The 14013-nt window shown below is 31.0% G+C and overlaps 1 protein-coding gene across 3 annotated transcripts in view; it reads left to right on the top strand.

The window, feature by feature from the left end:
• The window catches only part of LOC107445741 (MAM and LDL-receptor class A domain-containing protein 1), a 58586-nt gene extending 45332 nt beyond the window's left edge, over window positions 1–13254 (top strand). For all 3 annotated transcript variants that reach the window (XM_071185384.1, XM_043046934.2, XM_071185383.1), the window contains exons 12-19: window positions 2158–2310; window positions 4452–4732; window positions 6564–6651; window positions 7523–7552; window positions 7867–8001; window positions 8822–9087; window positions 9211–9304; window positions 11927–13254. In XM_071185384.1, the coding sequence (XP_071041485.1) occupies window positions 2158–2310; window positions 4452–4732; window positions 6564–6651; window positions 7523–7552; window positions 7867–8001; window positions 8822–9087; window positions 9211–9304; window positions 11927–11955 (1076 nt within the window). In that variant the 3' untranslated portion in view covers window positions 11956–13254. The remainder of the gene's footprint in view (window positions 1–2157; window positions 2311–4451; window positions 4733–6563; window positions 6652–7522; window positions 7553–7866; window positions 8002–8821; window positions 9088–9210; window positions 9305–11926) is intronic.
• Window positions 13255–14013: the final 759 nt, after the last annotated feature.

The following is a 14013-nucleotide window of genomic DNA, read 5'->3' on the forward strand; positions in this document are numbered from 1 at the left end:
ATCCCACATAGGTGTAAAGTGTTCGCTATTTAAATTCCTGTTAATAAAATAAACTTAATATTTTTTACAACTTTTTTAAACTAAACCATTTAAAAAATATTTTTAATGTATCTGCTAAAATAGTAACAGTTATTTATGTGAATAGCTTACAATTTTTTAATTTGTTCAACTTTGTAAGACTTGTTCAATTATTGAAACTTTTCAATTTAATTTCTCTTTCAGTTTGTAATTTTTATGTTAATGCTAATTCCAACCTTAGGTATGTTAATTTAATCAACTCAAATTATAATATTAATATTGATGAAATCAGCGGTTTTCAAGTTTGTTTGGCTATGGAATCCTAAGTGTTTGAGCTTCTATTCTTCATTAGCATCTATGAATATACTAACAAAAAAAAAGACTGTTAGTTAATTAAAAATAATTAGTATGAGGAACTGATGAATGAAATATTTAGTATAATGAATTTGTTCTTGTTGCATACATATTTTTAAAATGAATAAAACAAGCTGAATTATGGTTTTCAAAATACTAAATCAGGGATGGGCAAACCTTTTTGGTCGAGGGCAAAAAAAGGAAGAAAAAAAGTTTGGTGGGCCAAGTAAAAACTTCTGAAATAGAAAAAAGATATGCAAGTTTTAATTCAGATATTTAATGAGATGAATGAAATTGCTATTTCATTTTCAAAAGTTATTTACATTGAGGTTCCAAGTTAGATGTACTAATTTTAATGTTCAAGGCTACATATTTGTCTGTTAGTCTACTTCCGAAATGATTTTTTCAAAGGTTTATAGTAGAAGACACTTGTTCACATATATAAGATGAAGCAAACATAGCACTGATTTTCTGGGCATGAAATATTAAATTTCGGAAACTAGCTTTTGGTAATGATTTGTAAAATCTAACTTTGGTATATTTAGAAACAACTGCTTCAGATGGCGCCAATCTACGGCTATTCTACCAAGAGCTTTTGCTTTCAACGTTTTACCAATTGAAGCTCCCTATTTCCATCAATTCATGTTTTGTAGAACAAAAATAGAGAAAGTAAAAAGGTCATCAATACTTTGTTAAAAAAGAACAAAAAATGGTTTTAAACAAAGTAGACAGGAAAATGGATGTATATTGCTTATATTTGTCACGGATCGGCAAGTTAAAATTCTATCCGCGGGCTGGATAAAATCTTCCGACGGGCCACAGTTGGCCCGCTGGCCGTAGTTTGCAAATGTAGTTTACAAACGTTGAAAATCAGAAAAACACACTTCTTTATTCTTGAATTTACTTTTTTTTTTATTTGAATTGAAAAGTTCGGCAAGATGTACTTCTTTAATTTTTATAAGTGTTCATTCTTTTCATAATTTATTCAATATACTGTTGTAGAAAGAAAAATATTATAGTAACTTTTAAAAAATATAATATATAAATATTATAGAAAGAAATATTTTTAAATTTTTTTTTAAACATTTTTATGTTCAATTTAAGCAAATTAAACTCATATAAACAACCGAAATGTTAAATAATTATTGGAATTATTGAAGTGTGTTAAATAATAATTTATTGATTGGATACAAATATAACTATAGCTGGTTGAAAAAAAATAAACTTAACTTTTGGAACCCTAGAGTTCTGCGGAGCACCTTTTGGGAACTGCTGGATGAAATAACTCATTATTTTAATTTTTTAATAATTTTGAAACTTGCATGAAGAATCCCTTGAAAATGCAATAATACATTATTACAAAAAATAGATCCTTATTTGGATAAAAATTTTATGCAAAAAAATTATTGATAAAATTTACCACTTACAAAATATGGCATGGAAATTATCAAGTTCTAGTTTGATTAATCTAATAATTTCAAATTATTTTATTTGCCTTTTATACGTTACCAAGACAGTATGTTTAGTTAACTGGAAACTTACTACTTATTTTACTTATTAAACAGTTAAATTTATTTTTTATACGTTAACAAGACATGTATAGAGATATTTACTTAACTAGAAACCAACTACCTGTTTTATTTATTAAACAGTTTATTTAATATATCTTTTATATGTTTCTAAGACATAGACAAGGTTACTTAACTGGAAGATATTTAAATGCAATTTTTAATCCTTTTAATTTAAATTGCGGAAATATATAATATTTTTAATCATATTATTTAGGTGATTGTGCATTCATAGTCGATTCCTGTGGTTGGAGGGAGATGGACACAAAAACGAGACCAGAGAGTCCCCCAATGTGGGGACGAGTTACTGGAGATGGGACAGTTCTCAGTCCTGATGGCCATACATCAATGGCTGGAGTCACTAGACAAGGTTACTTTCGTTTTAAATATAGTAGTTCTAGGTACAAACAAAACTCCGGCAGTGTTTTTAAAACATTCATCTAATTCTAATGAAATTCAAATATCAATAAAAGCATTTAATAGTTTCAAAAAATATATCTTTGTGCTTTATCAATCGGCGAAATATTTTTGAATTATTGCTAAACAAATTTCTCTTCTGCAACTAGCTATATCTACAATTATGTCGAATTTTAAATACGAACCATGGTGGGTCAGGGGATAGAGCGTTCGCCTCTCAATGAGATCAATTGCGTTCGGATCCGAGAGATGGCTGGTTGTTACGAATTCCGCACCGGGTTCGCACCATGCACAGTGCTGACGTAAAATATTCCCAGTCGTAGACAAATCATGGGTTAGAGTCCCCCTTGCCATCAAGCTTACCGTGGGAGGTTTCATCTAAAAGTTCTCGACGAAGGCAAATTTCTTCCAATACTTTATTCATGAGTTCCCTTGTCTTCTGGGTTGGGTTTAAAATTACAAGGGAACGGAGTTAAAGATTGTCAATCGTAAACCCAAACTTGAATCGGGTGTTCAACGACGGTTATAAAATATAAAAAGTATTTTAAATACAAATAAATATTCCTGATCGCAATGATTTTCCAAATTCCTTATTGTACACTGTTTTGTCTTTTGAAAAGGCATATTAACTTAAAAATAAGGGGAGAACATTAAATAAATAATCCCGAGAAACTGAAGGAGTTAAATACTACTAGATTGAAAACGTCTTTCTCTTCAAAAATACATAAAAGAAAAATAAGAGTTGAGAAGTCTCAAGCGCTACTGTTGCCGTTTACAAGTTCCTCATCACCTCTCTCCATAACGCTTGAAACTGCATTTTACCCTGATTTGTTCCTCTGAGCCACTGCGGTTTTTCCTGTTCTGTTATTCATATTTTTCTCTCTCAGCGACTGCGGTTTTTCTGGTTTTATTTCTCATCTATACTTTTCTATTTTTCGTTGGAGACTTTATGTGTTTTATTTTAAATCACTTTTGTTTCATCTCATTCACGTCTATCAAGTCTTGAGATTGGGCACCTGTTTTTGGGGTGCTTGAGACAGATTGACTATTATCTCCTATTTAGTATATACTTTTGAAGGGAATGAAGTTTTTGATCAGGAAAACGGGAGAACACAGTAAATGGTTTCTATTTAAAAGACCTGTTATCGGCATTAAAACCCTTTCATTTTTTCAGCTAGCACCTGTATATTTCTCTATTCTTCTTTAATTATTATTTATGACCCCTTTCTGTATGGAAATCAATCTTATAAATTCATCATTATCACAGAAAAATCGTTATTTTGAACCAAAATATCAGTAACTTGAGCCAAAATGTGATGCAAATTTTGGATGATGCAAAACCTTAGGAAGGTAGGTAATTTATTTACGTGACACTGGAAGTGTATAATGTGCTATTGGCGGCGGTCTAGGAGAACTCCTTGAGGATTATCCGAAGACAAGCCATCGTAATCTTCAGCTTTGATCCTCAGCAGCGAAGATCTCATTTGTGAGACCACTTCCTCGATTTAGACGTAGATCTAAAGGGGAAGGAAATTTTCCCCCCGCGTGTGGAATCCCTGTACTCATGGTACTGCTCAGCGACTAACCACAGGATTTTCGAGTCCACAGATTTTACGAGCACGCATATCGCATGTGCTCGGTGGGTCTTAGGATCGGAGTCGGGGATCGAACCCCAACCAATCCGGACCAAAGTCCGATTCTCTAACCCTTGGGTTACCACGGTTAGAATATTAAAATTGAACCATCTTTTTGCTTATGTTGAAACATATTATCATGTTATCCCTTTTAAGAATATGGTAAAGAAGGGTTCAACTGAGTACTGTTCCCCTTAGCACCATATTAAGGTTACAGCTAGTTTAAAAGGACTATATATAGTTCAACATTCCCCAAACATCCAAGCCATGTTCTATTTTTGAAATATCTTTCGATATCAAATGCCAAGCCATGTTTTATTTTTGAAATATCTTTCGATATCAAATGCCAAGCCATGTTCTAGTTTTGAATTATCTTTCGATATCAAACGCCAAGCAATGTTCTATTTTTGAAATATCTTTCGATATCAAATGCTACTATTTATAACAAAGTAATTTTCAGATTCTTACATGATGTTCAATACTGCCAGTTATCAGCACGCACCACTGGACAAGGGTCAACTAATCAGTCCTGAAATTCCTCACTCGAACTTCACCTACTGTTTCAGTTTCTGGACTTATATGTATTCGAGTACAGCCGGTGTGCCCATTGGAGGACTTGTAGTGAAGCTCAAAAAACATGATAATACGACAGTCAACTTGTGGAGATTAGATAATCATCAAGCATCACACTGGGTATTTTCACAAATGCCACTACCAGCTCATCTGAATGTTACCGAAAGGGTGAGTCACTAACAATCATAAATAGTCAGTTTTTTTAATCCAAAATGTATAACGAATTGAAGGGCTCTGCGCGCAATAATCATCTAGAATCACACCGAGTATTGTCACAATTGCCACTTCCTCCCTATCTGAATGTTACCGAAAGGGTGAGTGACTAACAATCATAAATAGTCAGTGTTTTAATCCAAATTGTGTGACGAATTGAAGGACTCTGCGCACACTAAAATGATAAGAAAATTTTTTAATGGTGATATTTTTACACTAAACTGTGGTGTTGTTTTTGGGTAAATACTTCAATTTCTATTAAATTACTGTGCAACATACAGACATATCTTATTGTTTGCATGGAAATCGGTATGTTCTTCATCAAAGACGTTCTCAGGACTAGTAGGAAAAAATTGTTCATCATTAGATTGTTCTAATCCTTGCAATTAAATTTTCTTCCTTCCGAACAGCATCAATGATGTATTAAGAATTTTTTTCCAATGCCCGCCTGGGGAATGACCTGTCATCATACAGGCACCTGCAGGGCAGACTTGTTTGGCCACTTTTTCAGGAGCATCATATTAGGTGGGCCAACGTTGCTACCATGGTAAGGACAGATAATGCAGAGAATCAAGGAATATTCGCGCCTTGCCCGGAATTCGAATCCAGAATCTTTTTGATGCAAGGCCCGTTCCCTGGCCTCTACACTGGCCAGTCGGCAAGAGATTCAAGATGATGTGTTAAGATCAAGGTTAAACAAGATTTATGTCCATTTGCACAAAACTGACATCTGTTGCAATTGTTGCAGTTGTTGAACTAAGTTGTGGCAAATAAATAACTTGGAAATTCCGTTCTCCCCAAGAATTATTACAAAGTGAAATCGGACCACTCAGAGCGAAAACGATTTTTGCTCGTCTTGAAATTTGTTTACTCTCAGAATCAGATCCTTGATCTTCAGACGAAAAAGATCCTAATTAATAAAACTAATATTTTTTAGGTAAAACTAACATACAAATTTGATTAACAGAGAAGACAGTTGATAAAACCTTTCACAGGTAGTCTGGAACCCCAAAATAATCCATTTACCACTGTGAACATTATGAAATAGCATTATGATTGACTCAGAGTGAGAGAATGCACGAACCTTTAGAACAGCCATGTGATTCGAACTTTGGCCGTTTGTGTTAGAAGTACTTAATTGAGTAATTTATAATGCTGTTGACTTGTGTAAGCTCTTAGGGAAAAAATAATATAAGAATAAATTTCACAAAAATTGCACAAAAATTGATCTTTATTCATGCATTTTAAAAATGACAGTTAAGAATTTTCTTAAATTTTGTGTTCGCAGTGCCAAGTTATTTAAAGGTTTCCCTTACAGATCTTAATGTCAATTAACTATTTAGATTAATTTCAATTTAATGTTCTTTCAAACTGTTCCTCAGTATTGTTTTCATAGAGCTATTTTAACTCCAATTAGAATATCTAGTAAATAACAGAACAATACATTGAAATCGTTTACTACCTACATATTAATTAAGAGTTTTCTCTCCTGAACAATGTAAAAATATGATTTATCATCAAATTTTAAGTTCAATCCTTTCACGAATTTTGTAAAAAGTATGAAATCTGTTATGAAAAATTGATTCTTGCAATATAAAATATGATTTTTGTAAAACATGTAAAATTTTCAGAAAATTCGCTTTTAGATTGTGTTTATTAACGAAAATTTAAGCACAATTTCAATGCACAGTTTGGGTTCATTGAACGAAGAAATTTTAAAATAAAAGCAACTATTGGATCGTAAAAACTTTTGCTTCATTGTTTTCTTAATATTTTTTCTTTGCAGTTAATCATTGAAGCTATTAAAGGAGGGGACACTAGAGCAGCTATCGCCGTGGATGACATTACCTTTACTACACCTCATAATTGTACTGGTAAGAATTATTTTTATTATTTCTTATTTTTAAATATTCGTGCACTCTATTGTCTAATAGTTTTTGAAGTCACAATTGCAAAATAGTGTTTTCTTTCCCTCAGTAACATTGAAATGATGAAATTGAATACTAATTAAATGTTTAATTTTTTTTTCTTCTGCACAAATAATCACAGAAAAGTTGTAAATGCATTTTTTAAAATGCCTTCAATATCCTAAAACAATTATTTAACTTTAGAAAAGCGTTTTTAATGCTTTAAACATAGAAATATTCTTTTTCTGCAATAACTATTAAAAATATTTACTTCTTTGACATGTTTCATAAATGGCACATTTGTTTAATAGCTAGAAAGGCGTTGTAAATGCATTGTGCTGCCATCTACTAATAAGATATCGAACTAATATATTAGAAAACAAGAGCAAGGCAAACTAATTTGGTAAAAATTGTTAATTACATTATTTCCCGGGTAAAGTAAACTTCACAGTTAACTTTTGCTAGATGCCTCTGTAACACATTCATTTCGCTGCTTCTCACTTTAGCCAAGTTCCGAACCTCGTTTTCCAGGATGAAATCTTACGCTATCTACATCAAATTCCTAAAAACTTCTTTTCTAAATATTTATGCGTTATCATTTAACAGGCATAAGAAATTGTATTGGTGACAATTGTTAAATATTTTCCTATGTAACTGTAACATTCTAAAACAATCTATTGTATTTACTTGATTATATTGTTGTAAAATTTTAGATTATATTTTTTACAAATTTAAAACGTTCCAGTTACCAAATTGAGACATTATATGCACATGAAGTATGTTAATTAATTCATGCTACTGACTTATTTCAAATACTAAGTTTAGTTTTTTTTTCCAGTTAAACCCGCAAAAGCTTCCGTTCATTTAGGTAAGTATTTTATTTCTGTATTGCGTATGCATATTTATTTAATTTTAGTTTCAAATATTTTTTTCAATTTAAATTATTTAAAGAAGTGGCTTAAAACGATAATAATAAACATAAATATTTATAAATTTAAATAAAAATATATTTTTGACTATAGCAGATTTTAAATTCAGCATTTTTTTTCTCAAGCAATTTTTTCAAAAATTTTAAAGGCTTGTTTTAAAGGCTGTTTAAAAAAAAAATTATAAATGGCTTAAATTTGTCAGAAAAGTGGCTTATGCTTCAAATCTTTTAATTTGTTTTCTCACTATTTTCAGGTGACTGTGCATTTGATCGAGAATTATGTGGTTGGCAAGTAGTGAATTCATCTGCAACTGGGCCAAAATGGCGCTTGCCAGCTGGCAACACTAAGCCCGCTACAGTCAAAGATCACACATACCAAGTTCTTGGTGGTAAAGCAATATTATTATATTTTCATTAGATTAATGCTTAAGATTATATGCTTAAAGTTTATTCAGGATAAAAGGAAACATTGTATGGTGTTTAGGGGAATCACTCTTTAGAAAAATTCATTGTTCAACCACCTTGCTCTAGAAAGACGTGCTGTGCACTTCAATATTCTTTTGTTACAAAATTGTTAAAAATTGTCCGTTTATGCCGACAGGCAAATATCACTGAAATTAAAAAAAATTTGATTTTAAAAAGAAAAAAGTATGATTATTTCATATTATATTACAAAAAAAATGTCAGATTTCTATAATGTTTCGTTCACGTATTGTTTCACAGTGAGTTGTAGTCAACAATTTAAGTAAGCGCATCTGTAAATTTTTTGCCAGTGATAACAACCAACTAAAAAAATCTTGAACTATCCTGAACAGTCAATCCATTATTACCGCCGTTCAACAGTCAATCCAATTTTGAGTTTACAAATATCAATGTAACTTAATAATTTTGTACTCAGCCCAAAAGACAAGGAACTAATGTAACAAGCAGTGGGACAAACTTGCCTTCGTGGAGGACTTTTTAGATGGAACTAACCTGCATTTGTGTTACATGTAGAGGAAAATCTAAAACACCTCCCATGGTTAGCCAGATTGCACGCGATTCTAACCTATGATCCGTCTATTGTTTGACAATTGTTACCCTAAGCAGTGTCCTAATTGATAAAATTTCCTCTCAATAATGAATAATTTGACAATTGTTTCCCTGTCTATTTATAAATATATCAGTTTTTGTTTAAAATCCTCTAGATCACGTATTTTTATTTTCCAGATGGATTCGTCTACATGGACATCTTTTCGGCTCCATCTCCAATAAGCAGTACATTGCAAAGTCCTACACTTTATGGGAACCCTAACATTACTTACTGTCTCAGCTTTTGGTACCTTGCCCTTGAAACTGAGGAGGGTGCTTCTCTGATGATAAAGGCTCTCTTTAACAATTCTCACCAGGAAGTATGGAAATTATCTAGGGACACTACTCTACAAACACATTACAATTTTGGACAGGTGAACATGACGATACCGGCAAACTTCACGGTAAGTAAAATGATAACATTCAACAGTTTAGCTCCTTCTCGGAGCATCTTGCACATTCTCACTTTATTGGTCATGTTTAATGTTTTTTAATTTATTTTAACCTCATGATTTCTATTTTTTTAGGTTGCCTTTGTTAGTACTGTCCAAAAATCAGGTTGGGTACTGGATGATATAAAATTTTCCGCTGCACGCATTTCAAATGTTACAACATGTGCATGTAAGTAATAAAAATGTTTTTGCATTAAGAGCTTTTTATAGATGGTTAGTTAAAACTGTTTAAGGTACAGTTAACTTTATTTCACAGGAATTAGTAAAGAAATAATTATTTTAGATACAACTTATTTTTTTCAGATATTCTAACAGTGTTTTAAAAAGACACAGATTTCCTAAATCAATTTTTTTTTAAAAATCTGTGTAAATAACTAAGATATTATTACAGTACTTTTTAGGAAAAATATAATGCACTTACGAAAATCTTTTAGTTTACTAATTTCGTTAAAACATGTTCCTTATCGGAACTCTGACTCTAAATAAGCAGGCCTGCATCGCACTGTGGGCCAGAGGACTATGATCTTTGGCCAAAAGTCAAAAAGTAAATTTTCAACTAAAATATGTGTAGGCAGTTTTAATATAGCCTAAATTAGGTATTCATAATCATTCCAAACATTATAATTTACTTTTTGGATCGACGAGAGTAGGTACAATGTAATAAAAAATATATTAAAAATTTTTTTTAAATGTAACTTTTAAATTTTTATTTCAGAAATATATATTGAAATTTCACTTTACTGTTACATTTTTATCAGAGTAATTAGCCTGAAATTATAGTACATTTTTTCAATTTGTTGGATTAGTTAATACTCTTGACAAACTTATAGTTTATATCTTATCATTTGACATTTTACAATGTTTGAATGACTTTCGAAAATTAGTTCCAAAAAGTTCCACGAGGTAATTAGTTAAACTTATTTTTGTTGTCTTCTTTGATGTTTCTTCTTTCGAAAAAACCTGCCCCATTTTGCTCGTATTGCGAAGGTGGACTAAATATACCGAAAAACAAAAGTAATGTTTTTTCTTCTTCATATTTTCGCGTTATTTTGTAATTATCCCTCGTTATTTTGTAATAATGCTTCAGAAATATAATTTGCTTTTCATTTTTAATATAAAATTACGAAAATTATTATATTTTCATTGCTATATTTAATTATTTAAACGTACTATATTATTTTCTTATTTTTGCCCGCCATATTTCAGCCGCCATTTTGCTTTTTTTTGGGTATTTTTAGTGTATTTCAAAATTTCAACTCTGAATTCAATTTACCTGCACACAAAAATCCCTAAATTTTGAAACAAATTTTATCGAAATACTAATTTTGGCCACGAAACCTTGAATGCTGGCCCACTGTGCATCGTGATCCATGAAGTGTCATAAAATAATCATAAAATGTTTCATTACGTTGGTAAGTTCGTCAAATATACCACATTGTAGCGGATTCCGTTTTTAAAATTCGACTATTTAACAAAATTGTTATCATTAAAACGAGCGTAAAAACTTCTCATCCACGTTTCTTAAAAAGGAGGTATATCTTATTATTTAAATGTGATGCGTCAGATTAATTAAAGATTAGCTTTTTAATTATTACAGTATCGCTTTCAAATAGTAGAACTTTAAATGGCGCAAAAATATTTAATATTTTTAAAATTGCTTTTGATTTTTCATTTTTATATGTTAATACTCTTAGAAATCTTCGAATATTTAGTAATTTGCATACACTCTTTGCTACGATATATTCAACGATTTTGTTACAAAATTCATTGTACGTACATTTCTAATTTAGAGATGGCAATGTTGAAAATATAAGCTTGCCAGCTTCTGAAATTGGATAATCGATAGTATAGATTCTAAAACGATATTAGAAAATTCATTTCTTTAACTTTCCCATTTAATATTCTGAGTATTAAAATCCCTGGCGTCGATTCTCTGTTAGAAACAATGAGTTTTCGATGAATGTTCACTTGAAAACTTTCTGAAAGTTTAGTTTTGAGTTTTGAGCCATGATGGCTCAGGGGATTGAGCGTTCGCTTTCCAATGAGGAGAACCGGGTTCAAATCCCGGCGATGGTTGGTCGATACGAATTCTGCATCCGGCTTGCCCGGACCACAGGGACTTGAAATATCCTCAGTGGTAGACGGATCATGGGTTAGAGTCCCCCTGTCGTCAAGCTAACCGTGGGGTTAGCTTGACGACAGGTTCTCGTGGTCTTCTTCTCAATGTAACGCAAATGCTGGTTAGTTCCATCAAAAAGTCCTCCACGAAGGCGAATTTCTCTCAACACTTGATCCAGGAGTTCCCTTGTCATCTGGATTGGTTCAAAATTACAAGGCTACGTAGTTGAACATTAGTAGTCGTAAACCCAAAAATTGGTCGACTGTTCAACGACGGTTATAAAATAAATTAAAATAGTTAAGTTTTTATCAGGACTTTGATGAGCTTCTGAATATAGATAATTATTATGCGCATTAAAAAGATTTCAAAAAATCAAATACTGATATCTTTATTGTTTCTCTTATAGAAAATGCACTTTGCAATAAATTTTTCAAGGCTCATAAAATAATAAGCTTTACATTGCCGTTACTGCAATTTAGGCTAATGCAATGATAACGATAAGTAGTTAAATATCGATAATTTTAATCGATGTATCGTTGCATTAAAGTTCCGATTTCTCCTATTAAAAGTTTCTGATATTAACTGGACATTGCTTTTTGTTTTTTAACAATAAGCTATTAATTTTGAAGTGCATTTGACCAATTTGTGTTCATATATTATTTTCTTTTCCAGTGAGACCACCTAGAGCGAAAATTGAATGAAACGGAAAAACTCCTAGAGTTCAAGTTCTTCAAATTAAAATTTGTCCTGGAGAAATGGACAAAAGTACTCTGAAGAAAGTTTAGGAAAAATTTAAAAACATCATTAATTCCAGAAGAAGAACTGAAATGTGTCGCAATCTTAACACTTGGACAAATACATTCTACGCACATCAAATCATTTAAATCTGCAATTGTTTGCATCCTCTCTTTCACGCTTATAGCTCTCCATTTTCATTTCATTTTTTATTATGAAAACAATTTGATATTTTATGTTTTATAAGAAGATTGATTGCGTTGAGTCAAGAAAATTACGTAGATGAAAGCATTTTCAAAAATGATTGAGTTTAGTACCCAATACAAATTTAAATAGTTCAAAAGGACTATTATGTTTGTACAAGGTGTTCTGTAATCATTAATCTTAATGTACATTTTTAGAATCTTTAGTCAAAAATGGAGACAAATTAATACTTAGTCATAAACTATTTTTAAAGTGAGGATAAACAAAATCATACGAATCGCTACTTAGAAAGAAAGGAATTAAAACCTCAAAATCTGTTTGACTGACTAATGAAACAGAGATCTAAAATTCAATTATTCGGAACACCTCTAAGTTTCATCAGGCATCAGACTGGTTCCCTCTTTTAATTTCTGCTTGTAAGTCTTATTCTGCCTTCCTCATCAGCGATTCAACGAAATTTGATTGTGTTTTTGCTTTTTCCTCGTCAAAATATAAATTTCAAGCCGCAAATAACCATATATTTTTACTTTAATTTTGACGTAGATTCTTATAATATACAGGGTTATTCATAATTCCCTCGGCCTGTAAACGCCATTTTTCTTTACTACAACTGACTTTAGTGGTACATGTTACTGCCATCTACCGGCAACTTCTTAAATTAAAACTTGAATACTTTCGGAATAATTTCATATGTTCTTTTTTGCCATATTCGTCTTCGTTTTTTTACTATAACGCTTCGAAACCCCGGAGGGAATTATGAATAACCTTGTATATGAGGAGCAGTCATTTCGGAATACCCTGTATATTACACTGATTTTTTTAATGTACCCTTACTGATTCAAATAAAAATAACACCCAGAACATTATAAAGCTATATCCGGTTTACATATGTGTTTAAGTCTTATTCAAGCACAAGTTGTTTTGTATACTGAAATGATGTATATAAATATAACAATGACAAGGAGTATTTTTCCCGGTATATTTCATAGTATTTGTTTCAATTTTAACATGTATTTGTAATTTATTTGAAAATATTTTTAATAAAAAATGTAAAAAAAGAAGCATGCATGTAGTTTTGATTTATAAAATATTAATGAAAACGCTCAAATTCTTTTAGCATTTTAATTACCAATAGACATTTAGAACATCTAATCTTCTTTTGTACTTATAAGTTTTTAAAGTATTTGTTACAAATGAAGTGAAAACAGAGATATGCATATAGGGCACAATTTAATACTTAAAATGAGAAAAAAAAGCTTTATCAGACTCTGACGAATCTGAATCGAGGTTATTATAAGGTCCCTGTGAAGCGGTTTTAAAACCAACAAAATCAGTTGATTTGACAGAAAAAATAAAAACATTGCGGGTAAACGCTTTACATATTATGTCAACATGTAAACGGATTTTCGTAAATGATAATCCAACTAACATGGAAATGTTCTGCGAATGCACGTTATTTAGATAATGTTGACTTCTTGTTTAAATAACAAAACTGGATAAAATAGTTTGATAATTTTGAATCTGTTATTGTTTATTTTTTAATTTGATTTCCTCCTGAGAAACTTTTTTTTTCCTTTTCAGAAACATTTAGCTTAGCATTAGATGCAATTCTAACAAAGTTTATTTTGTTATCTTAATTAAGTTTTACAGATTTTTTTATTTTCCTGTTTTGCGTTTAGCGGGAAAAAGCAGCATTATGTTCTTTTGTTGCTTTAACATTCAGTTCAAAACTTCAAGTATAGTTTCATAACATAAGATAGCATATTAGACTACATTAACGGTATCAAAACGTTTTATTAAACTCTTACAAAAACTATAAA

Source organism: Parasteatoda tepidariorum, chromosome 9 (genome assembly GCF_043381705.1).
Source record: "Parasteatoda tepidariorum isolate YZ-2023 chromosome 9, CAS_Ptep_4.0, whole genome shotgun sequence".
NCBI lineage: Eukaryota > Metazoa > Arthropoda > Arachnida > Araneae > Theridiidae > Parasteatoda > Parasteatoda tepidariorum.